General features: G+C 35.0%; 1 protein-coding gene across 1 annotated transcript in view; it reads right to left on the reverse strand.

Moving 5' to 3' along the window:
• The window catches only part of ATRNL1 (attractin-like 1), a 739,312-nt gene that overhangs the window by 395,043 nt on the left and 331,409 nt on the right, over positions 1-12,860 (reverse strand). The window contains exon 25 of the mRNA XM_012663875.1: positions 11,619-11,680. Within this exon, the coding sequence (XP_012519329.1) occupies positions 11,619-11,680 (62 nt within the window). The remainder of the gene's footprint in view (positions 1-11,618; positions 11,681-12,860) is intronic.

Consider the following 12,860-nt stretch of genomic DNA (forward strand, 5'->3'; position numbering starts at 1 on the left):
GGGAGGCCGAGGTGGGCGGATTGTTTGAGCTCAGGAGTTCGAGACCAGCCTGAGCAAGAGTGAGACCCCATCTCTACTAAAAATAGAAAGAAATTGGCCAAACAACTAAAAATAGAAAAAATTAGCCAAGCATGGTGGCGCGTGCCTGTAGTCCCAGCTACCTGGGAGACTGAGGCAGGGGTATCCCTTGAGCCCAGGAGTTTGAGGTTTCTGTGAGCTAGGCTGACACCACAGCACTCTAGCCCGGGCAACAAAGTGAGACTCATCTCAAAAAAAAAAAAAAAAAAACACTTGTCAAATTTATCCAGCATAGTTTAAAACTTACATTCATCCCTTGGTGACTACTAGAAAATCCCAGTTGTTACTGACAATCTTGGAAGCCTGAAGAATGACAGAATTCCCACCATCTGAATTTCTTCAATAACATCTATACTATGCTATCCCTTTCTTTAGCTCCATTCAGCCCACTGGACTTTATGTGAGAGACAAATGCCATAAACTTTTATTATTTTAATGACTGAAAAAGAGTTCTGGGTTTATCTATTTCAGCTAGCTTTTCCCTACTCTATCTCTTAAATCAAAGGACTTAATGTGTGACATCAAACATTAGTATATTTTAATTTGATATTATGGCAAGTATTTTAGAGAAAAATAAGTTTTCACTGCTTTCTTTCATGTCTTCTTTTTCTATTATATTAGTATTATACAAAAGCTTTTATTCTTTCTTGGTATGCAGATTGGGGAGCAAGGGTAATTGGGTTTTTTTAAAAAAAAACTATGCTGTATGTTAATGGTGTCAGAAAGGTTCAATAATCCTCAGTATAATCCTTCCAATTGAAAGAAATAGAAAAACAAAAAAAGAACAGAAAGAAAAGAAAAGAAACAAAAAAGCAAGTACAGGAGCTGCAAGAATAAGAAAAGGGAAGCATAGGAGCTTAGGGAGAGATTTTTCAGTAATCTGATTTTAACCTTCATAAAATGGTCATTTTTGAAAGCATTCTTAATATAAAAAAGAAACCATGGAACTCATTAGGTAATGTCATTTAGGGATAATTAAAAAGAATTCAGTAGAAGTAACATAGCCTGGTAAAAGGTCCTATTGTAAAGCAGGTTTCTAGTGACAAATAAATGCCCTCTGGTGGTAATCTAGTTGGCCAAATGCAAAAAGAGATAATATTGTCACTATTTTACAGCAATTTGAGGTTAATTGATCATAAACCTCATGAAGTCTTAAATACATATTTTAAAGGATGACTTGGGCATATTAATCTTTTATTTTGCTTAAAAATGTTAGAAACTAGGGAAATGTGTTGAAATACGGAAATTAATTTTGCAGTGCTATTTGGGTCATCCAGCAGGTGGGCCAACCACTGCTCGCTTTGGGGCCAGAGCAGGATTCAACCCAAGCTCAGTTCTCAGATTCTTTGGTATGATAATTAGGATCAGATCTTCACATGTGCAGCTCAGGGGTGATCCCAGGAAATTTAGACAATTTTATGGAACGGCTTTTCTCTCTCTGTTATCTCCCAGGTCCTTTCTGGTTCCCTGGGCTCCACTTTTCCATTCTTTGATGAGAAACCACCCACTTCCATGATTTTACCAAGTTCTGTGCTAGGAGGACAGAGAAGAGGGAAATAAATAGGGTTTATCTCAGCCCTTTGTAATAACAGCTCCGCCATACATAGAGGAATATTTCCCCTCCCTTAGAATTGTTGCCCTTGCAGCTTCCCGTTGTCAGCCATTTTTGCTGCTGCCAGAGTTCCTGCTGCAGACTGCCTGGAGTTTGGGTTAATGAATTGAGGAAAAAGAGGAAAAAATGGGAGGGAATCTCCCCCACTCTCTCTGAGCTTTAAGAGTTCTCTCTTCTACACCATGAGCCAGAACTAGAGGATTTTCCCCTGTCTAGACAACAGTAGTCACTTTCAGGTTTCAGACTGCATTGAGTTCAGGTCAGGGGATACTAAAGGGGAAAAAATGGAAAACTTCCAGACAGTTCAGTGGCACTTTGAACTCTGGTGTTTTTCCCTGATCTGCCTGCTGACATCACATAGCAAATAGCTGCACATGCATTTTTTTTGTCCACCTTTTATACTTGAGTTCAGTGAGAGACAAAGAGATATGTGTGTTTGCACAATCTTACCTAGTACTAAAACCTTATGGTGAATTGATTTTTAACAAACTTGCAAAGGCATTTCTTCACAACAAACCATGCTTTAGCGCTTGGATATCCAATGCAAAATAATGAACCTTGTATTACACCTCACCTCAATCATAAACAAAAAATAACTGAAATGGATCATAGACCTAAATGTAGAACATAAAATTATAGTCATGTGTCACTTAACAATGGGATTATGTTCTGAGAAATAACGTCGTTAGACAATTTCATCTTTGTGCTAACATCATAGGGTATATAGGATATATCACAAAAACCTAGATAGTATAGCCTACTACATACCTAGGCTATATGGTACAGCCTGCTGCTTCTAGGCTACAAACCAGTACGACATGTTACTGCACTGAATACTGAAGGCAATTATAACACCATGGTATCTGTGTATCTAAACCTATCTAAACACAGTAAAAATATGGTATTATATTCTTCCCTTATAATTAAATTATTAAAAAATACTTCAGCTGTTTTGAATATAATATATTGATATAACAAAGGTAGAATTGAGTTTTATGTAGGGGATTAAGGAAAGAGAAGAGAATTTAGTTGATTCCCAGGTATAGAAGTTAGGTAAATAGAGACACCCATCACTGAGATACAGAATCTTGGAAGAGAGAGGCTGTTTGCCAAGCGAGTAAGTTCAATTTAGGGTATGTTTAGTTTGAGGTATAAAGCAATATTTATGTGAAAGTGTGAAGTTACTGACATCAATCTTAGAGAAGTCTGTTTCAGTGACCAGTGCCCCAAACCTCAGCATTATAAACTAGATGTGGAGCATTGGTTTAACTAAATTGCAATAAACTGCACCATCACTAGTTTACCCACACCACATTAAATATTAATATTTTCATTTGCAAGAACAGTTGGGACCTAAATATCTATTTTCTTCTAAAACAAAGTCATGGAGAAAATTCCTAAGTAAAACTCCAGTATAATATGAAATCATTTATTGTTTCTATTAATATTTAGCTAAATCTGTATCTTTAGGCCTCATTTCCATTAATAAATCCATCATCATAATCTCATTTTTAAAAAGGAGGACTTCTGTTTATTTTTCATACTTCACAGAGTTCTTTGTCCTTGCTCTATTTTTTAAAGTTTTTATGCCAAATACTCTTTCTGGGTTATGCCACTTTGATGTAGGGATTATGTTATTAATAATTTAGGTTTATTTCTTTTCCTCTAGGAAGTTACATTTCTTCTTTATTGTCTTTTAAAATGTCCTTACATACAACATGATTAAATGTTTTATTTCACCGAAATCTTCATCACTGTGTTAACTTTTGCATTATTCTTACCACTGGCACACTTACTACCACAGAGTCATATTATTTGTTTTTACTCTTCAATTGCTTAACTCCTACTATTTCTTTTGTTTTTGTATTCTTTAGATTCCTCTAACCTTTCCTCTTTAATTCCTCCAAATTATCATCATCTCACTTGCTGCTCTGTACCCTCTAAGATGGTCATAAGAAAGGCAGTTAATAACAAGTGTTAGTGAGGGTATAGAGCAACTGGAGGTCTGATCTTTGGCAGTAAGACTGAAAATGGTGCATCTTCTTTACTAAACTGTTGGGGAGTTAGTCACAATGTTAAACCTAGAGTTACCATTAGATCAGCAATTCTACTCACAGTTATATATTCAAGAGAAATGAAAACAAATCCCTACATAAAAACTTAGACGCAAATGTCATAGTGTATTCATAACAGCCAAAAAGGGGAAAAAAACAAATACCAATCAACTGATACATGGAGAAATAAGATTTGTTATATCCAGAAAATGAAACATTATTCAGCAATAAAAAAGAAATGAAGTACTGATACATACTACACCATAGACAGACCTTGAAAACATTGTGCTAAATGAAAGGAGCCAGTCAAAAAAGAACAGCTGTTACATGATTTCATTTATATAAAATGTCCAGAAATCTATAGACATAGAATAGATTAGTGATTGTTTAGAACTAGGGGTATGCAGGAGAAATAGGGAGTGACTACTAATGAGTGTATGGTTTCTTCTGAGGCTGATGAAAATGTTCCAAAATTCATTGTGATGGTGGTTGTAGAACCTTTGAATTGTGCCCTTTAAATGAACAGATTGTACTGTATGTGAATTATATCTCATAAAAGCTGTTTAAAAATCAAATTAAATTAGAAATTATAAAACATGTTTAAAAATTAGACAATGTTATGTAAAACTGAAAAGTTTCAAAGTTTCTAGTGCTCCTATGTGATTCAGGAGGAGAAAAGAGATGTTGATTACATTAGTATTGGCTAGGGAAATATCCAGGGTGTCCCAAAAGTTGCCATAAACAGGGAAAATGGGAAATTGTAGCTAAATGTACCTTAATTTACAAAATATTCATTATGAAATTTTCCTTTTCCTACAAGAGGAACAAACTAAATTCAAAGGTAGCAGAAGGAAGGAAATAATATTACAGCTATAAATCTAGAAAATAGAGAAAATCAACAATACCAAAAGTCAATTCTTCAAAAAGACCAACAAAATTGACAAAACTTTAGCAAGACTGACTAAGAAAAAAAATGGAAAATCCAAATTACTAAAATTAGAAATGAAAGTGGGGACATTCCTAATTCTACAGAAATAAAAATGATAATTATAAGAGTGCTATGAACAATTAGACAACAGAAATAGACAAATTCCTAGAAGCACAAAACTTACTAAGACTGAATCATGAAAAAACAGAAAAACTAAATAGACCTATAACTAGTAAGGAGATTGAATTAGTAATCAAAGATATCCCAACAAAAGAAAAGCCTGGACTCAATGGCTTCACTAGTAAATGCTATCAAACATTTCAAAAGAGCTAACATCAGTCCTTCTCAAACCTTTCCCTAAAATTTAAGAGGAGGGAAAAATTTCTAAATCATTCCATGAGGCCAGTATACTATATATTGAAGGCCATGGAATGCAGCTGAAGCAGGATATTAAAAATAGGTAGCTACAAATGCATATATGAGCGCCATACAGCTAGAAATCAATGAGCTTGATTACACTTTCAAATGAAGAAATTAGAAAAAAAAATAATAAAATAACCCCAAAGAGTAGAAGAAATAACAGCAGAAAATAATGAAGTAGAAAACAATAAAACAATGGTAAGGAGCCTTAAAATCTTTTAAAAAGATTACCAAGATTATCAAATCTCTTTCATGGCTTATCAATAAAAAAAAATGAAATGGGAAAAATAGGCAAAATTCTCAGTGAAAGGGGAGGCATAATTCTAATAAAAGAAAATTTTAGAATATTAATATCAGAAATATGTCAATAAATTTGTAAAATAAAATAAAGCTGACAATTTCTTTAAAAAGATAAATTGTCAACTAGGTCAAGAAAACATAGAAAACCTGAGTAGACTTATAAATATTACTGAAATTTAATAAAGTTTAAAAATCTACCCCTCCAAAATACAAATTATACAAAAATAAAAAGCCTTAACAAATTCATTTTTTACAGGTTTTACAGGCCAGTTCTATCCACTGTCAATTAACAAATAACTCTATTGTGCCAACCATTAAAAGGTACCTCTCTGATCTCTGACTGTAGAGAGCATAATTAGCCAGTGGCCTTGGCCACTGCACTCTGAAACCCATGTCTGTATTAACACTGAGCCCCATTTCCCAAGGGCTGTTCTCAGTGACTAAGCCTGGCAGAGATACCAAGGTAGGCCTGTTCCTGAGAGATGCAAAACTCTTCTGCTGGGTGATTTTTGTGCAAGGAAACACATGGTCTTGCTAAACTTTCTTAGAACTGTCGGGCACTCTCAGGCTCTTTCACTCAACCTCCCTTTCTTCCTGCTCTCCTTAGCAAAGGCAGACCGGCATTGTGGTCTGAAAGCTCTCCCACCATCTCCCCTGCTCCCTCCCACTCTTCCCTCACAGGAGTTTCCCCTAACACATTTATTGCTTGTCTAATCTGATCTTGGTGTCTGCTTCTCCAAGGAGTTGGGGTCTCAGTAAACAGGAGGTAAGAGGAGGATTTCGAACTGACTTGCTCACTGATTGGCAGGGTAAGAGGACAACATCCATGTTGATAAGTGGAGCACTGATAGTCCTTGGCAGAAGCTCAGATTGCTAAGATTTCACCAGTGGTGACCTGAGAAAATGTCTTGTTGGAGAAAATATTTGTAGGTTTAGTAATTCCGGCATTTGAAAGACAAGGAAAACACCTTCAAAAGAGAGTGGAGTTGGCTGATTACTATTATGCTGTATTGATACCTGCAGAAAGATAAGGAGAGACTAAAGGGCATTAACAAATATTACTGGCTAAATATAAGAGCCAAGGACCTCTTTTACAGCTTTAAATGAGGCCCTTATGTCTGACAGTGGAAAAGCCATGGGGACGAGCAGCAGGCTGGTGATCTAATTGTTAGAGTTGCAGAGCTCCCAAGATGACACAATGCTCAGCCAAAGCAGTTCTGTTGTGCAAAAGGATCATAGTTAGGAAGACCTGGGACACTGAAATATGGGACAGGAATATCTGGATGGATGCTTCTGAGGATGTTGGTTCTACAGCTGCCTTCCCTAGTAATAACTAGCACTTTTGTCAGGCTGGAAGACACTGAAAAACTCTCTTCTCTCTGAGGCAACAGGTGCTCTCCTCACAAGCTGTCCCACTTCCTCCATTGGTTGCCAGACTGATAATAGAGTTTAATCAAGTATAACCCAACTGAGCCTGATAAGAGAGAAAATATACTACACACTTGAAACAGCTGCAAGAATTAGCTAGCATTTACTGGCAAGAGCCATGGGAGTATGACCAGATTTGGAGTTTGTGATATTTGATCAAGAGAAATGAAACATAAGACTAAATAAACAAAAAGTTCATTGATTTTGGTGCATATTTAGAGGAGCACAGGAGATTTAATACACGACTAAGAACTCCAGGGAATAGAGCAAACCTGTTGCTAGAGTAATGCATAGAAGCCTGAAAAATGCCATGGCCAATACAAAGTGAAATTGAAGTGCCTGAGTTGCTCTGGCATATTGAAGATAAAGGAATAAAAAAGTCAAGAGAAAGGAATATGCTGGAGTGGCTCAAATTATATAAAGCCAAAAGTACTATCAGAAGGTCATGTTCCATGGGAGGGCCCAGAGAATACACCATTCACTGAGGTCATTAGGAATATGCTGATCAGAGGGGCACAGGCATTATAAATAAATTTAGAGTTGGGTTTCTACTACATACAAGAGCTGAAAATAGGAGAGACACTCACAAGACTAGATTTGTTAATAGCCATAAAGTGATGGGGGCGAGGAGGGGGCCCAAAGTAATAGGGGATAGGTGTCAGGCCTTAACTGCCAAAACCTAGAAGCCACAATTACCATAATTAGATCAACAAGATTGGAGGATCTGCCAAGGGGTTGACCCATAAAGAGCTGTAGGGATGATTAATAAAACATAGTATCCTGAAGGGCAAAATAGGTGGGGAGAGTATTTTGGTATTTTAAGTGAGAACAGAGGAACAGGAGGCTAAAGGTGGTTGCCTCAATAGAAAGTCATGATCCTCTCTGCTCGGTTCACAGACTTGGGCTAATTTTCAAATCCAGAACCCACTGATTAAAGAGGTGGCTGGGTCCATAGAAGGGAGGATCCTAAAACATCTTGAAAAGTAGATAAAATGATCCCTGAAGAGATCTACACCATATGCATGAGTATTTATACAGGTATACACATGGGGACATACACAGTGCAAGGGGAATAAGCACATTCTGAGTACTATTGTACATGAGGTTAGAGGTGACATAGATACCCAAGGACTCAAAATGAACTTTTTAGAGTTCAGGTGTCTGGCAGGTAGGGGAGGCAGGGTGGAAGATAACAAATTCTGACTAAATCCTGGCTCACAGTGCACCAACTGTGTCTATGGATCCACCCAGGGGTCATTTCCCCAGTCACTGAGTTTATAATTAAAATTGATGCACAAGATAGTTAGAGTAACCCATACATTGTGTCCCTGGCTTATAGAGTAAGATCAGTCATAGTGGAAAAGACCAAGTGGCAACCTCTGAAAACACCCCCATGTAGACAAGGCAGTAAATAAAAAATATCATATCATCCCAGTGGTATGGTGAAAATTAGTACAACCATTAAAAACCTAGAAGGTACAGGGGCAGTGGTCTCTACCATGTCTTCATTTAGTTTATTTCTTTAAAATAAATAATTCAGACTTTTGTGACTCAGACACACTTAATTTTCTATTTTTTAAACCAGAGAAAGGAAGAGTTTCTTTAAATAATTCCTTTCAGTTTTCTAATCATTTACTATGTTATTTTATACACTCTAATAGCAACAAAAATCTTTAAATTCAATGTATGAAAAAATAGATTTAGAGAAGCTAGGTGATTGCAATAGTTTGGATATTTGACCCTCCAAACTTCATGTTGAAGTTTAATGCCCAGTGTTGGAGGTGGAGCCTAATGGGAGGTATTTTGGGGTTGAGAGGGGAAGAGAGGGACAGATCCCTCAAGAATGGCTTGGTGCCCTCCTTGTGGTAATTAGTGAATTCTTTCTCTACTAGTTACCAAGAGAGCTAGTTTAAAAGAGTCTGGCACCTCCCTCCTTTCTCTCTTGCCTCCTCTCTTGCTATGTGGTCTCTGCCCATATCAGCTTCCCTTCCCTTTCTGCCATGAGTGGAAATAACTTGAAGCCCTCACAAAATGCAGATGTCGGCACCATGCTTCTTGAACAGCCTGCAGAACTGTAAACCAAATCAACCTCTTTTCATTATAAATTACCCAGACTTAGGTATTCCTTTATAGCAACATAAATGGACTAAGACAGTGCCTTACTTAAGGTGGCACAAAAAGCTAAGGTCAGAGCCATGTCTATAAACAATCTTCCCAGTACCAGCCCAACCATGTTTACCACCAGAACAATACACAATATACAGTTAAAAAAATGACATGGAGTTGGAGAACTTGCCACCACAGAGCTATGGCTAAACTGAAAAGGTGACACATTCACCTCTGTTACCCCAATAACTTCATTAGAAACAGCAATAGCAGCAATAATGGCCTGATTGAAGGGTATCCATAAATGCTAACCTATTTAAAAAATCTTTTATAATTTAGCAGTGGCCTTACAAAAATTAATAATTAATAAACTTCAAAATATTCAATCCATTTTTTTTAACAATGAGATGATTTTTAAATGATCTAATTTACATTTCACTACTGGAAGAAATTTAAATGACAAAAAACCTATCAAATATATTTTATCTCACACAATGATTAGAATATTTTATTTCACATTGCCAATGATGACAACCTAGTAAATAGGATCATCTCTAAGACATGGTACATATTAATACTAGCTTTCTTTTATTTAATAAAAGAGCTATTGAAGTTAAATATGCACGCAAATTCAAAAGCTTAAAATACACCCTAAACATTTAAATAATTTACATATATATTCAGCTTTGTGAATTTTTACACATAATTGAACTTTTCAGTGAATTTCCATCCACATGATTCTGCATGAAAATATTGTTTCATTTTTAACGCATTAAATAATGCTCATTCAATTGTAACCTCTAGTACTTTCTAAAAACATACTGTAACTTGGGTAATAGCCTTAAAATTCATTTATATCCTGAAGTACAAAGTCATAAAACATTAGATATACTTAAGGTTTTTCCTCCAATTTCATTTTTAAGGAACAAATTTAAAGTATGAATATACTTTCTACATATATCAGTGATAAATACATTTATAGCATTAAATTATAGAAATTATAATTTTTAAGAGACATAGACAAACATGATTGTTTTCAGAGCAAAGTGACCAATATGACAAAGGCTTTGACAAAATAAGTGGATAAATGTACAGGGAATGTGTAAATTGGAGAAAAGAGTTTAAAAATCTTAAGGGCTGGAGATGAGGGGTTAGAATTGTTATGTATGGGCCCATATGGATAAATTAGGAGAGATACCACAGACAGATAGATTTAAGCTCAATGATAAAGAAAAATTAGTTATCTGATGATACAACATGCTATATTAGGAGCTAGTGAGTTTCCTGTCATTAAAGGCATTCAGGCATAAACTATATCAGGGGTTGGGCAAATTATGTCCACAGGCTGAATCCAACCCACCAGAGGTTTTTATAATGAAGTTTTATTGGAACACAGCCACTCCCAATTGTTACCATATTGGCTCTGGTTGCTTTAGCACTATAGCTGGAGAGCTTTGTAGATGGAACAAAAACCAAGGAGCCCACAAGTCCTGAAATATTTAAAAACTGGTCCTTAACAGAAAATGTTTACAGAGTCATATGGAGAGGGTCTTAGGAATTCAAGCATTCTATGTGTGTCTGGACAAGACAACCGACAAGATAATGTTTACTTGGTGTTTAGGAAAGTGCCTGACACATCATCTATATCAAGGATTGAGTTGTATTTGTTGGATTTATTGTATATGTCTGCCCAGCCAAGTGGGTGAGTATTGGTCAAAATTCATACAGAGCTCTGTTTTCAAAGTTGTGTGCCATGATGTGTGGCTATGCTTACCAGAAGGAGCAGTCACATTTGTGTAATTTGCTCAGAGGGACCCAAAGGACCGGCATAAACTGTACGCATCCATAACAATGTTAACAAAAAAACATCTCTTCCAATCCAGAGGATCTCTGATTCCGCAACACAGATATTCTATCACTGAAACTCAGCTTTTTTTTTTTTTTTTTTTTTTTTACCCCTAACCCAGTGTTTCTTTATACAGCCCAAGGAAATGAAAATAAATGTTCTCTAAAAAGAGTTTTCATGTTTTGAGAAATGCTATAAACTCTACCCTCTCTTTTAGAAAGATACATTGCAAATTAGCATGTTAAAAACTCTCAAGAATAATGTCTGTCAAAAACCAACCAAAAGAATCCTATTTAACTTTAGTATACATAGGATTTTCAAAAGTTGTTTAATTATAGAACCCTTTAATATGAACCTATTATTAATATCTCACACAACTAATGTTCTGGGAAATTATGCTTTATTCAAAATCACATATAGTACTTCCAGACTACAAATTCCTTCAGGATAGAAAATACATACTTTCTCTTATTCAACACAGACTTTAGCAAGTTGCTGAGCACTTATGATAATTACCTAAGAAAGAATTGAATTGATTTAATTCTTGTAGATGTAATTAATCCATGAGGTACATGCACTGTTAATTTCATTAATTAAAGCAGGAGGACAAAGAGTTATTCTCTTTCCACTGCACCCATTAGCCATTATATAGTGCAACAGTCAAATAATCTTATACATTTCCGATATGTTCTTTCTCTCTGTGGTCTATATGTAAGTACAGAAAACTATTCAAGACATGATATATGATATTTTAAGGTGAAATAATTGCTAAATTATCTAATAGATTGACAGGCCATGTATCAGAATATAGGCTTAACAAATTCAAAGTCGGTAAAAGTAAATTACCTGAAGAAGGTGACAAAAAACTGCACAAGATCCATGATTGTATTGTGTTGTGAGAATGCAATCTGAAAAATCAAAATAAAAAAAGTTTGAAACTTACTGAATGTATGTTCTTCTCTAAAACCTGAGGTGAGGTGATGCTTCATGGCATTTGTAAATACAATATTTCTACATCATAAAGACATTTGGATCACCATATTAAAAATCAAATATATGATCAAATTAAGACTTTATCTAGAATACCTAATATATTCAAATACTAATGATGGTCTTGTATAGACTAGGAAATTACATGGTTACAAAGCTATCCAAAAATTACTTCAAGAATGTATGCTAAGAGTTTCATGTAAAATGCTATGACAGATTAAATGTGCCTAACTAAAACATGCAAATTAATTTCTTCATCTATTAATGATTATATTTTTGATTAATACAATTGATAATTGCTTATAAACCAAAAATATAAATTTCAACTCCATTAAAGAAACTGGGGAATTTTTTTCCTATATATCCTCATCTAGGGAAACTGCATGCATACATACAAATATTTGGTTACACATCATTCAAAGAGTAAAAGACGTTACATCATTTTAAAACTTCATGTTAATGAGAAATTAGTTTTGAAAAGTGAAACTAGCCAATAAGTTAAAGTTGTTCCTAATTTCTGTTAACATTACAGAAATCACACTGTAACACTTTCTTGAGGAAGTATTTTATAGTGTATTAGTCAATAATGTACCCTCTAAATAGAGAATAACTGTTTTTAAAATGCAGCTTATTACTTACTTGCCCTGTATATTTTGATCACCTAGTCTATTTGTGTCTCAGTTTTCCCATATGTGAATGGAAATAATCAAATCATTAACTTCAGAGAAGTTAGAGAAAAAATTAACTAAATTAATAGAAATTTAATATTTACCATAACATATGACATATAATAATAAGATAATAAATATTATTAAAGTTTTGTATCATGCTTAAATACATTGTCACTATAAGTGTGTTTTCCCACATAGCTGAAGTTAAACCATTAAAATATTTAGATGTCTTTTTCTTTTAATAACCTTTTATGAAAATCTTCCAAAAATACGTAATGGAATTCCCACTTCTAGTCAAAATGGACTAACAGGAATGAGTTTTCTCTCTTGCCTTAAGCAACGAGAAAACTGGACAAAATATATGAAACAACTAATTTCAGACATTGGACAAGTGGCAGTGGACAATAATCCTTGAGTGACGGCTAAG

This window comes from Propithecus coquereli, unplaced genomic scaffold (assembly GCF_000956105.1).
Source record: "Propithecus coquereli isolate 6110/MARCELLA unplaced genomic scaffold, Pcoq_1.0 Scaffold84, whole genome shotgun sequence".
Taxonomy (NCBI): Eukaryota; Metazoa; Chordata; class Mammalia; order Primates; family Indriidae; genus Propithecus; species Propithecus coquereli.